Genomic DNA, 21,462 nt, shown 5'->3' on the forward strand with positions numbered 1-21,462 from the left:
AAACCAGCTCCTACACCAAATGTTACTACCAAGCCGTTGATCTACAATAATTATGATTAAAAGTACACATAATGCTAAGGTTCAACTGACACTTTTTCCCAAAGCATCTTTAAGCACACTTATTAAAGAGAAAATCCCCCTGGAGTAACCTATAGGGTTAAGTGGCTTGCTCAAGAGCATGGCAGGATGGTTTTAGGGGCTGTTCCCTGTAGAACTTCAGCTTGTCAAGAGATGACTGAGTTTGCCAAGTAGGATGTGTTCATTAATCAACATTAGTTTTTGGTTTTGGAACAACAATCCAGCCAAAAACCATTGTTTTTCAGGGCTGTCTTGATGGGAACTCAACAGATGAGAACCATTAGCCTACACCTAACCCTAAAATCTAATTGACTAAAATTAATTTGGTTTATAAAAAATATGATGTTGATCTAGGAACACATTAGGGCTTGCATAGACTAGTTGGGTAGTCGATTACTTCAACCACTAGTCAGCGCTGTCGGAAGACATTGAGTACTTGAGCACGCAATAACCATTCTGCATCCTTGACATGTTGACAAGCTTGTTTTTCTTAACGCAAACCACTGAGCCATGACAACGACCTAAGAGAGTATGTGGCAGGAGGACGATGACAGCAATTAGACTACATGGATTTTGTCTTATTCTATTATGAACTATTTTGAACCGGTTGAGTGAAGATCTGATGAGAGTACAGATCCATTATTCTTATACTGAAGACCTGTGAAATGTTATTTTTTTACAATACATGTAAGAGAAATAATTGGGGCAAATATTGGGCTGACAATTAATAAACACTTGTTGACACAAACTTTTACTTTTTATGTCTTTTTTTAAACGCTAACATAAACCATGAGTACTGGGGTATTGTTTTGATAAGTAATCTACCGGTACTAACTGAGGAATCATTCAGTAGACGTCCTATACTTGACAAAATTGCCTAACAATGTTAGAATTAGATTGAAATGTAGGATTTATTGCATAACCAACCACAAAATCACCATCTATTGTGGAATCTATTTGATAGCTTCAAGTGGGAGATTTACTCAACGATTGGCTCAATATATAGTTTTCATCATCAACCAGTGGGCTGCTGGCCTATCATGCACCATAATGAGACCAACAGTGCTTGGCATGTTGATCATCTATGTAATACATTGTGTTAGTGGATTATAATTACATATAGACCTCATGTTGCATGTTGGTCTAGTCCTCAGATCTTGACATGTATGTAGAAATCAGCATGAATACCCACCTTTGATCCTTAACAATAATTTCTTGGGGCAATACATATGCCTAACCACTTCTTATATTAAATATGCCAAAACAATGCTCATGCTAACCAAGTAGTGATCTCATTTACTGGTGCAATAGAAGCATGCAATGGTGCATAGCACTGTTGCTGAGGTGATGCCGCATTGCCTCATTATATTTGCCAGTCAAATGCTCATAATTTTGCTTTATAAGTTGGTTGAAAGCTGGTGGAAAAATCACACCCCAGCTGATTTTTTTGGGAGGATCATGAGAGATTAATTGTAATTGCAATTCATGCCCTGTCTCTCGTGTTGCTGGATGTGACATGCAAGCTATTTGAAAACTACATCTATTTTTGTTAACCCACATTTTTTCAACAGAAATCTGCCCTTGAAAACCTTGCCGTGGGGTGTGAGTTGTCCTTTATTTTGTTGATGTGCCTGTCAGTGTACTTTTTGGGGGGTTGCATGCAAGCACCCCACCACTTTTTTTGCCATGGGTTGATATTGTCCCAACCACTTTTTTTAAACATCTCGCAGCACTGAAGTACATAATACAAAATAAACATCTCTAGTTGATTAGCAATTTGTTCGTTAGTGTTAAATAATAGGCGCTCTGGCGGTGGAATGTTTTGTTTTTGAAATCATGCTGAGTGCTTGTTGCCGCTGTTATCAGTGGCGGAAGGCAACAGTGTTCTCTTGGCACTCATGAAATGCATGTCTTCACACAGATGAGCGTTTCAATATATCGCTTAACTCTCTATTCATTCTGGTGAAATCACAAAGCAAAATGCACAAAACGCGATGAACATCTTTGGTTTTAATGAGAACAAATGTGACAACAGAACCTCTGGCACTCTTAACAAAAATGCAACCACCAGTCCAAACAAATCTATAATCTACATATTTACTAATGTAAATACTCTCGAGACTAACAATATATTGTATTATAGTAGTAGATATAAGGATGAAACTATGACATTAAACATGGGTTTTATGTCAATAAATTAAACTGAATGTACTACTGAAATTGAGTTTAATTTATTGTCATGGAAAAAATCCCCCCCTCCGCACACACACACACTCCTGTCCCACCGACTTTTTAAAACAAAGTTACGCCACTGCATGCAGGTTACATACAGAGGTCACAATGAGAAACAATGACAACTGAAATGCTTTTCATGGGAGGACTGTAGCTACACTTCCTCTTCCCTCTTGTCCTGTGTGAAAAGACGAGCTGTGTAATCCAATCTGACAGAGTTTCCTGCGGCATAATGCTTCCCCAAACTTAAAAGACGCCAGGCAAATCCTCCCAGAGACCCCCTGTCCCTGCAATTATGACAGACACCCAGCAGTTATCCCCACTAGGATACAGCGCTAAACAAGGGGCTCCTCTGAAGATTATGCAATTATAATGCAAAGATAGCAGATTACCCTTCCTCTAAGCCTTCATGCGTTTATTGATTTAAAGGGCCAGTATACCAGAAATGAGTAAGCTTTATGAATCTGAACTGAGAAAAGAGTGTATACAAATGGTTTTAAACCTCAGGGTGTTAAAAAAGGCTGACTAACTGGCTCTGTAGACAGAAAAAAAAAATCATATTGCCTCAGGCCATAGAGCTGGAACTGTGACAGTTAGGGATTTTCAAAGCAAAATCAAGCAAATAAAAATCTCAAATACTAACAGGAGCGAGCTCCTCATGAAATGTTATAAAAAATCCCAAAGTGCATTCCAGTCTGTCAAGAAAACATCTGAGTATTAATTAAATACAGTAAATGTAGCTTTTTGATCCAGATGCCCATATGATAGCATATAAAAGAGCATCGCTACTATATAGTGAATAATAAGTGAAATAGATGGTCTATCAATATACATTCTTAAATATAAAGGTTCTTTAGGCATCTGTGGTTGCATATAGAACCTTTAACATCCTGGAACCTTTCCATTTTACAGAGAGATCTCTATAGAGGAAAAAGGTTCTTTTCTTTAGAAATTAAAATGTTCTTCACACTAAGAAAAAATGGTTCTAAGAGCTGTTCACTGAAAGGTTATTTGGGGAACCAAAAATGGTTCTTCTATGGCATTGCTGTGAAAACTGATAATTCACTAAGGCTCTGTTATTAGGCCCTGGTATTAAGATGCGTTTTGGTCTATTATATCACAAGTGGCTTGTCCACTTTCGAACACTTTCAGAGGTAGTCGAAAATGCGTTTCGACCAGATTGCTTTCGTAGTGTAAAAGCTTGCGTGGTCAAAAGCGTTCGAATAGCCACAAAAGACTAATGCGAGGAACATCCAACATGGTAGCTCGCTAGCCAGATGGGATTTAAACTTGGGGCTCAAGCTGAAGACCCAAATTTGGTTTGACAAAAAACATAGCAAGCACAATGTTCTCTCACCATTCCTGATTTCTAACACACACTCAGAGCGTTCTTCATGGTCTTGAGGCTATCAGAGCAGAAACAAAAGCTGATGCCCTCAATATGTTTTTCCATCGTCCCTGGGCTCGTTCATATGTAATTTGCACAATTATTTATTTGCACTTATTATGTCCATTAGATCGAAAGATCTGGGAAAAAAAACATACATTTACCCACCCATAGACCCTCCTAGAAGAAATGAATGACAGATGAAAAGAGATGGATTAAAATACCAGGTGTAAATGGGTATTTTGAGGATGTGTTAAGTTTAAAGTATTTCAACTTTAATAATAATAAAAAAAAAAACTTTGAGGCCCCATTTCGAATGCAAGAATATTTCCTGCAAGATGGCATCACTTTGTAATTGAAATATGCATAAACCTCATATGTAAATGGCTGCATTTCTGGTAATCAAAATGAAAGGTCCTCTGAGAAGTCATTGCGAATTATTGTGTCAGATTCAACCCTACGCAGGGCCTCCGAAGATGTCATTTTGTCTGTATATGTGGGTGGAATTCTATGTGCTAGTGAAAGCGACTAACAGTATTTAGGTTGGCTTCTAGCTCCTATTAATAGTCAAGAGAAAGTAGCTTTTGAGGTCAACAAATTCCAGCCCCCTGAATTCTCTGATGTTGCAGGTTTCTGTTTGTTTCTTTGGTATTGTGAATAATAATGCATAATTTAGACTGCATCAGGCTTCACAACAAAAGCAGAAATTCTCAAAAGCAGTTGTTACTTTCTTTTAAATGTGCAATGAATATTTTTAAGGAGTTAACAGTTGGGGGATTCTAGCTGTCTGCTTTCTTGTTTTATTCTTCCATCGAAGCGACACTTCCATCTGTCATTTACACTCAAAATATCATTGCATTGATTTGCACATTTTTGACTCAGGGCTTTTGTTTGCAGTGCTTTAATATTTTAGTTGCCGTCACATTGAAAACAACTCGGTTGTTAACTTTCTCTTTGATCCAACAACATTTCAGCAGCATTTGTCCCTACAGTCAAGGTGATCACTTTTAAACATGAGTGTAATCTTTCAGATCTGTCGATAGAAGCAGCCTGTCTGTCATATATGATTCAAAATGTCTTATTTTAATTATTTCTGTAATTACTTTCCCCCACAGATTATACTTCTCACATTCAAGGGAGAAATCATTCTATTCACAAGCAATTGGATGAGAGTCGTACTTGCCCTTGGCAACTAAAGATGACGTTACTATGGAAACGACTTGTGGTGCTATCAATCATTGGCTGCCTCACAGGTAAATTATTGTCCTGCTGTTTTTTTTTCTTCTTTTTTTCTGAATGTGTTGCAATGGACTGTCATGCAAGAAATAATTTCATTATGATCTTAAGCCTTCGATTCATTCAGTCCTCGGTGGAGGTTTGAGACAAGGTGTGATGAGCTGATACACGCATTCATCTTGAGAATATTGTTGTTTTGAATATCGTTGAATTGAATTATCATATTATATCCAGAAAATATTGAGGAAGTAATTCTTTATTTTTAAGTATACTAAACTTTAACAGGATATTACCACTCACACACAATATGAATAAATAACACCTAACCCTAATTTTGAGCCTCAAGTTATTTTTAATTTATATATATATACACTCACCTAAAGGATTATTAGGAACACCATACTAATACTGTGTTTGACCCCCTTTCGCCTTCAGAACTGCCTTAATTCTACGTGGCATTGATTCAACAAGGTGCTGAAAGCATTCTTTAGAAATGTTGGCCCATATTGATAGGATAGCATCTTGCAGTTGATGGAGATTTGTGGGATGCACATCCAGGGCACGAAGCTCCCGTTCCACCACATCCCAAAGATGCTCTATTGGGTTGAGATCTGGCCATTTTAATACAGTGAACTCATTGTCATGTTCAAGAAACCAATTTGAAATGATTCGAGCTTTGTGACATGGTGCATTATCCTGCTGGAAGTAGCCATCAGAGGATGGGTACATGGTGGTCATAAAGGGATGGACATGGTCAGAAACAATGCTCAGGTAGGCCGTGGCATTTAAACGATGCCCAATTGGCACTAAGGGGCCTAAAGTGTGCCAAGAAAACATCCCCCACACCATTGCACCACCACCACCAGCCTGCACAGTGGTAACAAGGCATGATGGATCCATGTTCTCATTCTGTTTACGCCAAATTCTGACTCTACCATCTGAATGTCTCAACAGAAATCGAGACTCATCAGACCAGGCAACATTTTTCCAGTCTTCAACTGTCCAATTTTGGTGAGCTCATGCAAATTGTAGCCTCTTTTTCCTATTTGTAGTGGAGATGAGTGGTACCCGAGTGGTGTCTCACAAGTGGTCTTCTGCTGTTGTAGCCCATCCGCCTCAAGGTTGTGCGTGTTGTGGCTTCACAAATGCTTTGCTGCATACCTCGGTTGTAACGAGTGGTTATTTCAGTCAAAGTTGCTCTTCTATCAGCTTGAATCAGTCGGCCCATTCTCCTCTGACCTCTAGCATCAACAAGGCATTTTCGCCCACAGGACTGCCGCATACTGGATGTTTTTCCCTTTTCACACCATTCTTTGTAAACCCTACAAATGGTTGTGCGTGAAAATCCCAGTAACTGAGCAGATTGTGAAATACTCAGACCGGCCCGTCTGGCACCAACAACCATGCCACTCTCAAAATTGCTTAAATCACCTTTCTTTCCCATTCTGACATTCAGTTTGGAGTTCAGGAGATTGTCTTGACCAGGACCACACCCCTAAATGCATTGAAGCAACTGCCATGTGATTGGTTGATTAGATAATTGCATTAATGAGAAATTGAACAGGTGTTCCTAATAATCCTTTAGGTGAGTGTGTATATATATATATATATATATATATATATATTTTTTTTTTTATATATATATATATATATATATATATATACATATATATATAGTACTGTTCAAAAGTTTGGGGTTGTTAAGAAATGTATTGTTTTTGTCTCTTTTTCTCACTTATTTAACTAAACATACAGTGATAACAGTAATATTGAGAACATTTTTTACCACTTAAAGTCGCTGTTTTTTTTAAATACTGTAATGAGGAGTCAGAGGAGTGAGAATCCATCTGCAGCTTTATTTTGGTCAGAGTCAAACAATACCGCAGGTATTGTCAGAGTCAAACAATACAGCAGGAGCAATGGAGAAGGCAATACAGAATTGTAAACAGGGACAGGCTTAGGTCGAGACAGGCAGAAAACATACATATTTCAAAAGGACAGGCAAGTGGTCTGGGCAGGCGGCTGACAATCACAATCCAATTGACAGGCAATGATTAAGGCGGGCTAAAGAGAATCAAATGCAGAATAGCAGTCCATCAGAATTGACAACCTTAGCAAATCAAGACTTCGCAATGGTGGTGTGTGTTGTGTGATGTGCTTAAATAGTGTGTGTGAGATGAACTGCAGGTGTGTGTGCAATCAGTCCCAGGTCTGAGGGCCTATGGGAATTGTAGTCCGAATAGCAACAGTCAATATTCTGGTGAGAGCTCCCTCTGGTGATCCGGAGGAAGCGGAGAGGAAGCCTCACATGTAACAAATACATTTGAAAATGCAATTTATTCCTATGATAGCTAAACTGAATGTTCAGTAGCCATTACTCCAGTCTTCAGTATCACATGCTCCTTTAGAAATCATTAATTATTCCTCAGAAATCAAACATTATTATCAATGCTGAAAACAGTTGTGCTGCTGCTTATGAATAATGTGACAAAATCCGAAACAAAGAAGTTGGTTTCAATAAAAGCTGTTTTTTGAGTTTCAGGATGTTTTTATAGTACAATGACCTCTTACATGTCAAAATATTTAGTTTGTATTTAGTTATAATTTTATTTCTCAATTCAGGACCCTTTTAATTTCTTTCAAAAAGCGAAATCTTACTGAACACAAACATGCGAACAGTAGGTTATATATAATATATTTTTTCTTTATCCAGTCCTTTTATACGTCTATTTATGGTTGATCTCCACAAAGGCAGGTAGGCTGTGGCCCAATACCCGTGTTTGTCAAAGATGATTATGGGGTGGGATGGAGGCTTGTCTGTATCTTATTATAAACTGCTGCCTCTTCCTGCCTCTCTGGATGCAATGGATTACAAATGGAACACAGAGGTCACTTATTTTTGTTCATTGTTGGCAGTATTTATAACAGAAGTAACATTTGATTAATGAGAGTGCAGATGCTATTATGTGGAGAAATAAAGACTTAATCATTTTCTTTTCATCTTGTATTCATGAAACCAAAACACAGAACAATTATAACCAGTACATGCATCAAATAACGTATAGTAATGGTGTGTAATTTCAGAAATGAAACGCACAACTTTTTTCTGTTGATATTTCCACAACAGCAGCTGACACAGGAGTGTATTTTCCTGTAGTGAGGGGTTTCAGCATGTTTGCAGAATTCTCTGGCTGTCTCACAAATATGGCTGCAGGGTGTATCCCTGTATAATGTTAATGAATACAGAGAATATAATGGCTGCAAGTGTTTTGAATTTATTTAGATAAAATTCTTACAAATGGAGCTGCAAAAGATGTGTAAATAATGGCATTTACTGTAGTTCTGGATATGTTCAACTTTCTCAAATGAAAGCAGCTGTCAAAGCATGCACACTATAATCAAACAATATTGCCGTTTTGCATCATGTACATTTTTTATACATCTATTATAGCACTATATTTTATAATACAAGCACTATACTCTTTTGTAATAATGCTTTGATCCCTGTTTTGTCTTTGTGGTTAAAGACTTATCGCAACAAACACCAGATTTGGATATTGAATGGATCATTGAGATACATTTATGCATCCAATCCTTTGAGTTTCCTTAAAGGGATAGTTCACCCAAAAATGAAAATCTGTCATAATTTACTCACCCTAATGCTGTTTCAAACCTGTATTAATGTCCTTCTTCTGTGGAACGCAAAAGAAGATATTTTGAAGAAAATGGGTAACCAAAAAGTTAATGGGCCCCATTGACTTCCATAGTATGGAAAAAATAATACTATGGTAGTCAATGAGGCCCATTAACTGTTTGGTTACCCATATTCTTCAAAATATCTTCTTTTGTGTTCAGCAGAAGAAAGAAAGTCTTACAGGTTTGGAACAACTTAAAGGTGAGTAAATGATGACTATCCCTAACTATCCCTATACTGTAGATGTATAAATAATACAAAATAATAAACTTTGTAATAAACAATACAGTTCGACATTGGGTTCTAAAAAAAATGTTTTTTACTTCCTCTGTCTCATCAGCACAAGCAGAAGACACAAAGTTTATTGGTCCAAGCTGGAAAACAGAACCAGAGGACCTGATACTGCCCATCCATTCCCCTGAGCAGGAGGCTGTTTTAACCTGTGAGGCATCTGGAGTCCCTTCCCCTCAGTACAGGTAGGAATGCTAGCAGTTTATGCATCCTTTCATTGCTATTACAAACCATTTAAGCAGTTGGTTTTGGCAAATTGGCAGCTTACTCCCATAAGGATCAACTTGAAAAGGATTGGCACTGATTGCTATTGATTTCCAGGTGAGAGGCAATTTATCTGTCCTTCGGGTTTGCCATTGCATAAATCCAGTAAACTACTGTATTCCTAGCAGCCTATATCCCAGTGGTATTGACTGTGACCCATTTTCATTTGTGTTCCAGAGTTTCACCAGTGTCAACAATTTTAAATGTGCATCAACTAGCTTCGCTAAAGACTGATCTAAAAAAATTACAAAAAGGCAATTTAGCCTACTTCCGAAGATATGTTCAACAATCCATTACTCTGTGTACACATCTCAGCAAGAGCTTTAGGGATTAGCATTCCAAATTTATCTTTCTGAGAGGGGTATGCATGCTACTGTAAGGACGGAAATTGGCTTTGAAATTGGGAGGGATCTAAATGACTAATTTGTGCTAGAGATTCTAAGATACTGTCCCGCATATTCCCTGGTGAGGCGTCTGCTCTGAAAATAGCAGTGCGCTCTAGCTCTGTGGTATATTGTGTTTCGTAGCTTGGGTCAGCATCATGTAAATGCTCAGGCAAGCACTAGGGAGGGAAATAATAACCTTGTGAGTGACATTCGATTTAAACGCTTACATTTCCTTTTAGTGCATCTTTGCGGAAAACAACAATTTAACTGAACATTACGAGAGTATCAATGTTCAAAAAGAAGAAGAGCACACTGACAGTTTAAGTCATGATGCTACCTTTACTTTTGAACAAACAATACAGCTAGAGTCTCCAAGGTCGAATAAGTTTGACTTTCGACCCAGATCCTGTTTTCTTTTATGCAGATATGTAACCATAAATAAACTCTGGTGGAAAGGAAATGAAGAGGCTTATGCATATATTCAACAACATGCAAAATAGTCATTTCCAGCTTTGTCACACTGAAATACACTGCACTCCCTTAATTCTTTAATTCCCTTCTCACAGATATTAAGTATATTTGGTTTTGGATTGTCATAAAAATCATTTTCCTGAACCAGCTGAGTGTGTGATTGCTTTTAAATATTTTGTTTCATTTTTGTACAGTAAAAGAGAGGAAACTGTCTATCAACCATGAAGCAGCTAAAAGTAGTGGTAATATAGTGCTGCTAACTACATTTGTCAGTAGCATGACAGTAGGTCAGTTGTTGAATGAGTAATAATGTTGCATGACCAAACAGCCCTTTCTGATGGAAAATTCGATGTATTCGAAAATTCGAAGTATTGGAAAGTTGTAATGAATTAGTTCATACAGTTCTTGTAAATGAAAAAAAAAAAAAAAACATCGCAGATTTTCTGTGCACAATTTTAATTCTTTAATTCTTCATTTAATTAATTAATTATTTAAGTTTTTTAATAAAAATGTAAATGTATTTTCTTAATAAATCCTCAATATAATTATTTATAATTTTGTACATTGCTATCTTTTCAACTCTCTCTTTTTAGTTGCATCTGTTCAAGTGTCACATTTAAAAAAAAATCTGTACTTAGAGTAAATGTATCTGTTCAAGTTTAACATGTCACCCTAATTGACATTTTTTGGTGCCATGTTTTGATAATATTATAAATTGTCATTTGATAGTTATATATTTTTAGTAGTTTGTATAACTGATATTAAAAAAAAAAAAAAAAAAAAAAACTTCAACTACTGTACTTATTATGAAAATGTACTCTATTAATATTTTGGTAAGCTACAGTTTCAAAGAAGTTTCCCCAACATGCACCAGCTGTGTATTGTCTTGCTTTCTGGGAACATTTTCTCTTTCTGTGTGTCTGATAAAACCTACACCATTCATTCAATGAACTTTACAACAATACACCCAGACACTGATAAGATTGAAGACACTCTAAAGATAATTTCTTGACCTTAAAAAAGAAATTTGCTGAGTTCTCTCTGACATTAAATTCTTCAAGGCTTGTCTTATAACATCCAATCTGGTCAAGAGGCACCCGAAAAGTTCAGTCCTCCCCAGCAGTCATTTCAAGTGTGTTAGCAAAGAACAGTTGAGCCAGCTAATGTTGTCTGAAGGTTGTCCAATTCTGCTTCAAAACAGTAAGAGGAAGAAGACTCTCCAATGAGAATCCCGCTACTTTCTTTGTCAAAAGAAATAGTCAGTGTTCCAACAGAGACTGGTGGTATTTCAGTGTCTGCAGGGGCCAGTGTGAACTTTGAGAACACAACGCGCCAGGCTATTTTGCATCTCAGTTTCAGATTCCATAGAAAAGTAACTCAGAGCTGAGTCAGAGAAGTGCACTTGGCTGGCTTCGGCTCTTATCTCATGAAAGCTTTTTAAAGAAAATTGAGTTGCTGTAGTCTTTTGCACTTATAGGATTATATAAAAACCAAGAAATTATATACCAACATTTTTTTAAGAATTCCTTTATGCTCACCAAGGTTGCATTTATTTGATCAAAAATACAGTAAAAAATTAAGTAATAATGTTACAATTTTAAAAAAAAAAATACAGAAAAAAAAATCTGGCAAAGCCGCATTTTCAGCATCATTACTCCAGTCTTCAGTCTCACACTAATCAGTAATCATTCTAATATGCTTATTAGATGCTCAAGAAACATTTCTTCTTATTATTATTATCAATGTTAAAAACAGTTGTGCTGCTTAATATTTTTGTTTAAATCAATTCTTTGATGACTAAAAAGAACTGAAATAAAAAAGTTTGCAACAGTGTAAAAGTCTTCACTGTCACTTTTGATAATTTTATAGCTTTGAAAAAATCTTACCGAACCCAAAGTTTTGTACGGTAAGTGTATATTAGTGTATGTTAATTAAGTTAAATCTAGTTCCGACTGGACCCTTGACTAGACCACAACTGACTTTGCTTCTAATGAAAATGTATGTTTTCCTGAAGGCCAAAAAGCCTTCCTCCTAAATATCACAGTTGTAGAATCACAGATGTAATAAAAATTAAATAGATTTCCTCCTCCTCCTAATAGACATTTCTGTGAAAATAGCCCGGCTACTGTTACTAAGGTTTAACCATGATAAGTTGTTGTAAGGGTGGTGATGTGTAGTTTGAAAAGCCTTAATTTCTGTTGGTGTTTCTCCCCTTTTTGTCAATGCTGTTTGCTAAGGCTGTCTAGCTGTTTAAGGTGTTTAGCAGAGTTGTTTGACTTCCCCAGTAACGCTTTAAAGATAAAAAGTTTTGTTTCCTGTGATGTTTTTCTAAAGCGATAATATTTTAGCATATCTACAGAACATGCTGCTGTGCTTTATGTGACCCTTGCATGCAACAAGGCTTCATTCGCCCCACTTAGATAATTGCTCCGCGCTGTGAAGAACATTTAGCGCTTATCATATAAGAGCACAGAGCAAAAGCATGCCAACATTTAGCCGAAAATGTACAATGCAGTAAAAACCCTGACCTTTGTATCTCTCTAGTATTCTGTGGTTTGTTCTTTTTGGTCCAGCAAAAGTGAAGTTGCATTAATGTGGTAGTCTCGGTCCACAGGGAGGGATAAGGCAAGCTGTGAGGCAAATTGAGGCCATAGGACAGCCATGACTCCATGACACAATCCTTTGTGTGCTCTTGTGGTCGACAAGCACTCATACAGCAGGAATTTACATGCAAGTTTTACATTAGTTTTAACTACTTGCATTCAGGCTATATTCCTAGGGAATCAAACCCATGACCTTGGCGTTGTTAGCGATGAAAAGTTCTGTTTTACTCACTTTAATCCTCCCTTTGGTGCTGTTTTAAATCCTTTGAAAAAGCCAAGAATCTGTTTTCCCAACCTACACTTAACCTGACAGGTTTTTCAACCTGCCTAGCATGCTTTTGAGATTGTAAGGATATGAAACCTGGTCCATGGAGCAGGCAGTCATCAGAGACGAGAATGTGAAGGAGAGCTGGTTAAAATGCAGAGATTACACTGAGCAAGTCAGAGGTGCTCCTGTGTCGGCCCTCATTAGCTCGGCTCTACCGTGATCTTTGTTGAATGCTGGTTGCTTTCCCGGTTGTAAGAAGAAGTGCGGAGCATTCTTTTGGAAAGATAATTGGAGCTGACTGTTTTTATTTTGTGCACTTTTCACATCCATTTTTCGTGATACTTTTTTCTAATGACCAGGGGCCTCATTTATAACCGTTGCGTACGCACAAAACAGGCCCTGAAAAAGGCGTACGCCACTTCCGACGCATAAGTTTTGGAGACGGAGCAGTTTGGCGGCACCGGTGGTGAGCTGGAGTTAATGGCTTTTTGATCACTTTTAGACAGAAAATGTCAAGAAAATTATACATATATAGTAAGATAATGCAAATATAATTTCACTCACCAAGCCTATCACATGAGGCAAACATCCATCCCTTCTTAAATGTCCGCGCTAGCAAGCGCGTTGGGCTGTTTAGTGAAACTGACTGCATGTAGCATAGCCTATATCTAACTGCAGATGAAGGAAAACCGTAAATCTTCATTATGAGTCCTAATCATAAATACAGTGTATGTTCACAATAACAGTTTAAATAAATAAAATAATGTTTAAACTATGTTTTACATCTGATATAAACATTTAAATGAAATATGCCATTCTCATTAATGGAGTTAACACTTAAATTACATGAAATCATTACTGGGAAGTTACAAAAAAATATATATATTCTAATAAATATAAATATGTAGTAGATGCAATGCTTTCGAACACTTTTCCTGTGGCATTCTGTGTTTTAATGTTTAACTACAGAGAGAACTGCTTATCATGTTAATAGCAGATTGTCCGAGAAAATATTTTCGTGCAAACAATGCACAATAAGGCCTATCTGTTTCCATTAAAAATATAAAGCTATTAAAAATACTATTTGGCTAGTGGAAAAGACTGAAAAAAACTTTCTCTGAAATGTATTTGATATGATTTGATATTATATTATTATATTATTTATTCAAAAACAAGGCAAGGATAGGCTACTAAATTATTTTTATCAATGTAATGTGACAGCACATCCATATCTCATATTTTCCTAATGTCTTGTACCATTAAACATGGTATCAGATGAATATGCATATGCAAATGATATGTAAGATCCATATATGGTTATTTCGGGGAGGAGACTCATATGCGCACAATCTTCCGTTGACTGGGATTTATAAAGGGAATTTAGCGCAGGTCCTGGCGTACGCACGGTTTTATAAGTCTGAATATTTTTTACCGTATGCCATTTTTGGCTATCGGGCGTACGCACGCTTTTAGTAAGGATCCTACGCACAGTTTTATAAATGAGACCCCAGGTGTAGGCTTTGTCTCTGGGCAGTTTGTTAATGTAGTCTGAAATAACAGAGATTATAATGATAATTATGATGAGGTGACGTTAATAGTGACTGTAATAATAGCTGTGAGGATCATAACGACAGTGATGCTGATGGAGGCTTGGACAGTCTGCTGTGCGGGGGCAGCATAATTGTCCATTAAACTTCTCAGAGAACTTTTTTATACTCATTATCTGAAAATACTTTGGCTCCCTGTCACTACTAAGCCTTTTTGATTCTTGTTAAGGGGCTCCTTGGAGACTGGATTGTTTGTAATTCTTTGTCTAGCCTTTAAAAACGATCATTCATGCACCAATTACCATCAGGCTGAATTCTGTTACTTTAACCTACCACTGTTAGATGGCCAGATTAAACAAAAAACAAAAACAAATATATATATATATGTGTACAGGTAATGTTAACATGCAACTGTTAGTCTCCAAAAGTGTTCGAATCAGGTAAACAGCCAATAGGAGCACGGATGAAGCTATAGGTGTCATCGTGGAAACGGATATATGCACCATTAAAGTACTAATATGTACCCTTTATAGATAGATATGAGGGTACTGCCCCAGTAACAAGGTATTGCACCCTTAAAGTCTATTTTCCAAATGCATGTTATTGATTTTATTGTAACTTTTTATTATTACTATTCATCCATGCATTTTTTTTTTTACCTTAATCTTCATTGAGAAATGTATTTTTTCTGTAATGTACAGTATGTTGAACTTACATTTTGCAGTATGTTGAACTTACTACTCTACTTGCATTGCATTGCGACTTTAAAGATACTATTTTTTACTAGTAAACCCCCCCCCCCCCCCCCATAGAAAATATATAGTTAATAAAATTTGTTGCACTTTTGAAAAAAGATTTATTTGTATGAACACTTGCATAAGACAAAGAGAAAGGGGTATGAAAGAAAGGTTGGAAGAGGTCTGTGGATGTTCTGGTTTGATTAAAGTTGCCTAAATTGTTTGAGAACCAAAGAAATAGATGACAACATTATTTTGTGCTGGCGAATATGTACCAACACAGATGATATTATTTTCTTTCAGGATAATAGACTGGTTATTTCATTCATTTTATATATACACAAGACCCCACCGTATGTTAGATGTAGGAGCTTTGTTGATTTATCACGCTATTGAAAGTGTAATGGAAAAGTAGATTAGTGTGATGTTGTAATATAATATTTGACTACTTTGTGAGAACACAAATATTGTCTGTATTTACAGCAAGCAGCCTCGCAGTAATCAACTGTGTAACCCTGCAGGCCGAATGTCACAGTAAATGATATCAAATACAGTGGCTGGCTATGATATTAGACTCACAAATGATGACTAAAGGAGTCAGATTAACTTGACTGCCACACTGAGATCAATAAATAATGCAGTAGAAATGGGCTTCGAAGAGCTGCAGTAGATCTACGCTTTGTTGTCTGTCAGATCTGGGAGAAACCACGTCGTCCACCCCGCTCATTTGTTTTTCTTCACACAAGTGGAATAATGTAGATCCTGCCAACACCTTTTCCCCCATTGTTTCTGTCAATTCTAAGGTCTTCTGCCAAGTTTTGACTGTCTCAAACAACAAATGCCTGATTTAGCACAACAATTTTTAAGGTCAATTCTTAATTCTAGATATTGAATAACTTGAAAAGGTACAAATTTATTCAAATTTATTCAAGTTGGTATACATTTTATGATTGCACTAATTGATTATGTTGGTTTTCTGATGGAAAATGTTCCTCTTTGTAATATGAATTTCCTACTGTTTAAGTAGAAAACAAAATAAACCCACAAATTACAGCCTTCTTGGATGTACAGTGGCCCAGAAAGTAGGAATGTTCATTGCATTAGATAACAAATTATTAAACCAAATGGCACTTATTTTAAAGAAAGACAGCTCAAGCACACGTTTTAAGCATATTATCTTATAAAAAGAAGTTGAACATAAATGAACAAAATCAAAATTAACATAAACTGTATTTGTACATTTTTGTTTTCTGAATGTTATATGTCCATAGTCCATCATGTCTGCTACAATTGAGGGTGAACTAGCTTTATACTTCCTTTAATAGGTGGGATCAGATGTTCATACATTTTATATAAAATGAAATATATATATATATACATATATATATATATCATTTAGCAACCAGCAATGATTACTGCATTCCGAATATTCTTAAGATATCACATTATTTTTTGTCAAGCAGTCCGATTTGCTAATTTGCTCTTTTTCTTCACATTCCATGTTGAAAAGTTTGTATATTACACATGCAAGTGTAGCTACATAACTGAAAAATAATGAACCTTTCATAGTTGAGTGTGAAAGCTTTATTTTATATTTAGAAAGTAAAACCAACTCACAACTACACATTGCACATATTCAGGGTCAATAAATAATTAGGCATTTCTGATTCTTGAGAGCTGTTTTGCTTGCTTTCATCAGTTGTTAGTCAGGCTGTACTGCAGAAGAACAAAGAAGGAAAACAAATGTCAGCAATGAGCTTTGTTTTATGCTGAATCTGGCTGTATAATGAAGCTGGCTTCATCAGATCGATGCATGTGATGAATATTGGTTAGTTAGCTTCTCTGGAGACCACACTCCTGATTGTGTTTGCGTCTCTCCAGATGGTCTCTAAACGGAACGTTCATTGATCTTCATGGTGACGAGAGGCGTCGCCTGTCTGGAGGTAACCTGATCATTACTGGCCTGGATCGAGACCAAGACAGTGGTGTCTACCAATGCACTGCCTCCAATGCCCGGGGAACCATTCTCAGCAAGAGAGCCACACTACAATTTGCATGTGAGTAATGTAAATGCATACATTTTTAAAGATGTCAGTTTATGTATTCAACAATGCATTTTTCCAAAGCCACAATACATACATACATACACTTACATAGACTACCATTCAAAAGATTGGGGTCAGTGTTTTTTTATTTTTTTTAAAGAATTAAACCTTTTATATTGAGCAAAAGTGAATAAATGCTGATAAATATATTCATCAAGGAATCCTGAGAAAAATGCATCACAGTTTCCAGTAAAAATGTAAGCACCACAACTGTTTTCAAATGTTTCTTCATGATTTCTGAAGGATCATGTGACTGAAGACTGGAGTAATGATGCTGAAAATTCAGCTTTGCCATCACACGAATATATTAAAATACTTCATATTAGTACTGTTTTTACTGTATTTTTGATCAAATAAATTCATCCTTATTGGGCTTATAGGGCTTTCAAAAACTTTTCAAACCCAACCCTTTGAATAGTAGTTTATAGCCCCTTTCACACAGCAATCCCAGTAATTACCATAAAATTACCAGAATGACTTTTCCGGAAAATACACAAGCGCGCTGTAAAGCGCTTTTTACCAGAAATATACCATTCATGCCAACTGTACTTTCCCTTACAGAAAAAACACATGAACTTCACATGTGATAACAACATGTGAAAATCATGTGGTTTTTCTGTAAGGGTTACCAGTAATTTACCAGTAAAGACTGTATGTGTGAAAGGGCTTATGTGTGTATATACATTAGCTCAACCAATGCCATTGAGTTTGGGGCGGGATTCAAAATTTGTCCAATCAATGCATGTGGGAGGAGCGCTTGGATGTATATAAGCGACATTGTAAAAGCACCAGCTTTGGTATTTGGTATTCACATGGCATTGCTTAAGAAAGAGCAATCAAACGAGCTGTCAAATGTGACAATTTCACAGGGTGAAGCACCATTTCATCGACTTCAAACTCCATCACTCATTCTCATTACTCACCAGCTTCAACAGGATCTTTGTATGCTACGAATTGACTCGCAATATTAATACCCGTACTGTCTGCTCCTCAAAGTAAACTGCCAAGTATGAGAATAGCCATCTATCCACCTGGCCTCTGTGCCTTTGATTTAAAATGCTGTCCTTGTGCATGCTTAAAGAAATCAGATGCTCAAATCATCTTTTCTCAAAGACGGGATTGTTTGAGAAGAGAACACACCTGGCCACGGACTTCTTTTGTCTGTCGCGAAGACTCCTCACTCTCTTGCCGTCTACCTATTGATCCACACAGAGCATCATACGTCCCCCCTAGGAGACAGATTATCATCTTTATGGGTGGGATAATGAATCTCACTTTAGGGGATTGGTTAACAGGACTTGCTTGACATTTATTTCCTATATTGATCATTGGTTAGTCAAAGGGGAATTATGATTTTAATAAGATGATAATGCCGCTGGCTTTGATAATATGTCATTGTGGCATTTCTTATCTTTCAGACAGCTGTTGAAAACTGCATCCCATTGCGTTTGCAAGCCAGTGTGAAATACATGCTGTAAAATTTGTCATTGGGAGATTTATTCCATGGTGGCTTTCTATTGGCTGTGTATTGGGGTAATCCTCTCCTGGGGCGAGTTTGAAATGAGTACCTTTCTCAAGGGTGCAATAGCAGCAGAGCAGATTTGTGACCTGACAAACCGTGGCTCACGCAAGCGCTCTAGAATTCAAAGCCTAGTTGCGACAACTGGGATTAGTCGGATCATTAACCAGTAGACTCTCATATATATTGTGATGGGGTGGTCATATGCATGTTTAATTTGTGTTTTTGTATATTATCACCCCTCAATACCACAGCATCCACCCAGAAAACCTAGCAATGCACTAGCCACTCCACTTATCAATCGCATAATAATGATTAGAACAGCAACCACAATACCCTAGCAACTATGGTTATTATTGGTTTAATCTATTTCAATTTAATTCATTATTATTATTTTTTTACAACTTGCCATTTCAATTTATTTTTCGTTAGTTTCCAATTTATCATTGTTTGTTTAGTTTTCTCATAACATACATTGTACATCATGAGTCTGAAAACGGTTAGATTGAAGATTCAGTCTCTCTAAACTCCTTTCCACGACTCTACTCTGCTCTGATTGGTCAGACGGCCCAGTCTGTTGTGATTGGCCTACCGTTTGCTGTTCGTGTTGGAAAAAAAACGTCCGTTACCATATGTAAATTTCAGCTCCAGAAGCTTCCCGGGGCTCGATAACAGAGTTATACTAATGACGGCGTCGATTTTACTGTATCAATTCCAGCACAAGTACTTAACCTTTTGAAGTGCATGCAAAGTGGATTTACAGCACTGAAAACAGCATGTTCTCGACATGTCGACAACACGAACCGAACTCTTCCAGGCCTTTAGCTACAACTACAGCGTTTGAGGGCTGGTCAGAGTAGACATCTTTCATGGGCAGCCAATAAAGACCATAGGCTGGCGTTATGCAAATTTGTTACATTGTTACAACCGGAATTACTGATGACTCATTTCCGCATTTAATTCCTTTTAGGAGATAATAACTTTATTTGCCGTGAACTTTGATCTTTAAAACTTTGCAAACTTTGTACATTCACAAACAGCTATATTACACACTGCATGAAAGGTAATATTCGAAAAAGCATAAATGGGGGCAATTTAACAGCTAGGATCTTGAAGTTGAAGTTTCTGCAATCTCATTAGAAAGTATCAATAAAAGTTATCAGAATTAATCCATAAAACGCTCACATCTTGACCCTTACATATGAATGTTTTCCATTTATGAAGCAACGGCATTCACTGTGAAGATGTTTGACTTACCACCCAGTCTACAGCCTTCACATGAGTCCAACCTTATAGATTTTAACACAAGAGACCATTAATCAGCATCTGTGGCTCTGCCGCTCAGGCTCTAAAGCCATTCATCCTGTTACAGTACCATGAGCCGAGCAAGTCCTGCTCTTTCCAATTCCACCACGGCTCCGTACTGTGTGGGACTTATTTTCAGTCAGGACTCGGCAGGGAATCTCTCATTAATCTTTCCCACTGTTTTCCACCACCTCTCCCTAATCCTGATGTTTTCTTCTGCTTGTTTTGTTTTTCAGTTTTTTTCCCCGCTACTCTGTAATTTGTCTTATCGGTCACATTGACTCTATATTCTTTGTGTTGGGGAGCCTGGCTCTTGGCTTGTTTGCTTAAGGGTGTGGAATTGGCACAGCAGGCCACAGTTACAGAAGGCCCTCTCTGTCACGATACAAGGACGAGGTTTTTATCATGCCAGGTATACGAGCAGGCTGCCAACTTCCTCTCCTCCTGTTAATTTGCGAGGATGAATCGTGTGGACATGTATTGACAGGGAAGCTGCTGGCTCAGTGGGTGAGATTTAGATATCTCTGGTAATGATGCTGGTAGATGGAGGCAACGTTAGCATTCCTTTTTCCATACAGCCTCATATTGTTTCACTAGACTGCATTGTCAGACACCCACTGTATGCTTTGGACTTTTGATTCCGTTTCTTTCTTTGTACTTTCTCACATGTCAGCGCTACTAAACGATTGCAGTTAACATTGCTTTTTCATTCCTTACTTTTTTCACATTTAATCTGTTACAGATCTGGAAAACTTCAAAACGCAGACAAGAAGTGCTGTCAATGTCAGGAAAGGCCAAGGGGTTGTTTTGTTATGTGGCACACCTTTGCATTCTGGAGGTAAGTCTGTATATCTCGCCATTTAAAGCAATTTGAACAATTTGTCATATAGTGAATAATTAATTGGTTAGTCAAGCAAAAGATCTGTTTTCATAATCTTTAATCAAAATGCTCTTCCTTTTGCAATCACATTGATTTTCCTTTGATGCCACTTTTAGCATTACATACTATAATAATATTTATCCATATTTTCAATTACTTTATAGTTTTGTTTTTTCAGTTTTGATTTTATGTACAATTTTAGTAATTTTGTTATCAGTTTCTGATATTTTTTATTTTTTTGTATTACTTTGTAGCTTTGTCAAGGGAACTATATTTTATTTTATTTTATTTTATTTCAGCTTCATTTCAATCACTGAAAATTATTTTAAATGTTTAGTTTGTTTTAGTTAATAATAACAACACTGGGTTGCACAAGTTGTTAAATAATGTTAACCAATAGCCAAATAGATATTTATGCTATTGTTTTGTGAACTTTTTTATTCAGTCTGGCTACACTCT

At 36.8% G+C, this 21,462-nt stretch overlaps 1 protein-coding gene across 2 annotated transcripts in view; it reads left to right on the plus strand.

Moving 5' to 3' along the window:
* The window catches only part of cntn3b (contactin 3b), a 62,443-nt gene that overhangs the window by 7,914 nt on the left and 33,067 nt on the right, over positions 1 to 21,462 (plus strand). For both annotated transcript variants that reach the window (XM_079882528.1, XM_079882527.1), the window contains exons 2-5: positions 4,813 to 4,950; positions 8,968 to 9,103; positions 17,076 to 17,251; positions 20,866 to 20,961. In XM_079882528.1, the coding sequence (XP_079738654.1) occupies positions 4,896 to 4,950; positions 8,968 to 9,103; positions 17,076 to 17,251; positions 20,866 to 20,961 (463 nt within the window). In that variant the 5' untranslated portion in view covers positions 4,813 to 4,895. The remainder of the gene's footprint in view (positions 1 to 4,812; positions 4,951 to 8,967; positions 9,104 to 17,075; positions 17,252 to 20,865; positions 20,962 to 21,462) is intronic.

This window comes from Squalius cephalus (genome assembly GCF_949319135.1).
Source record: "Squalius cephalus genome assembly, chromosome: 10".
In the NCBI taxonomy this organism is placed as follows: Eukaryota; Metazoa; Chordata; class Actinopteri; order Cypriniformes; family Leuciscidae; genus Squalius; species Squalius cephalus.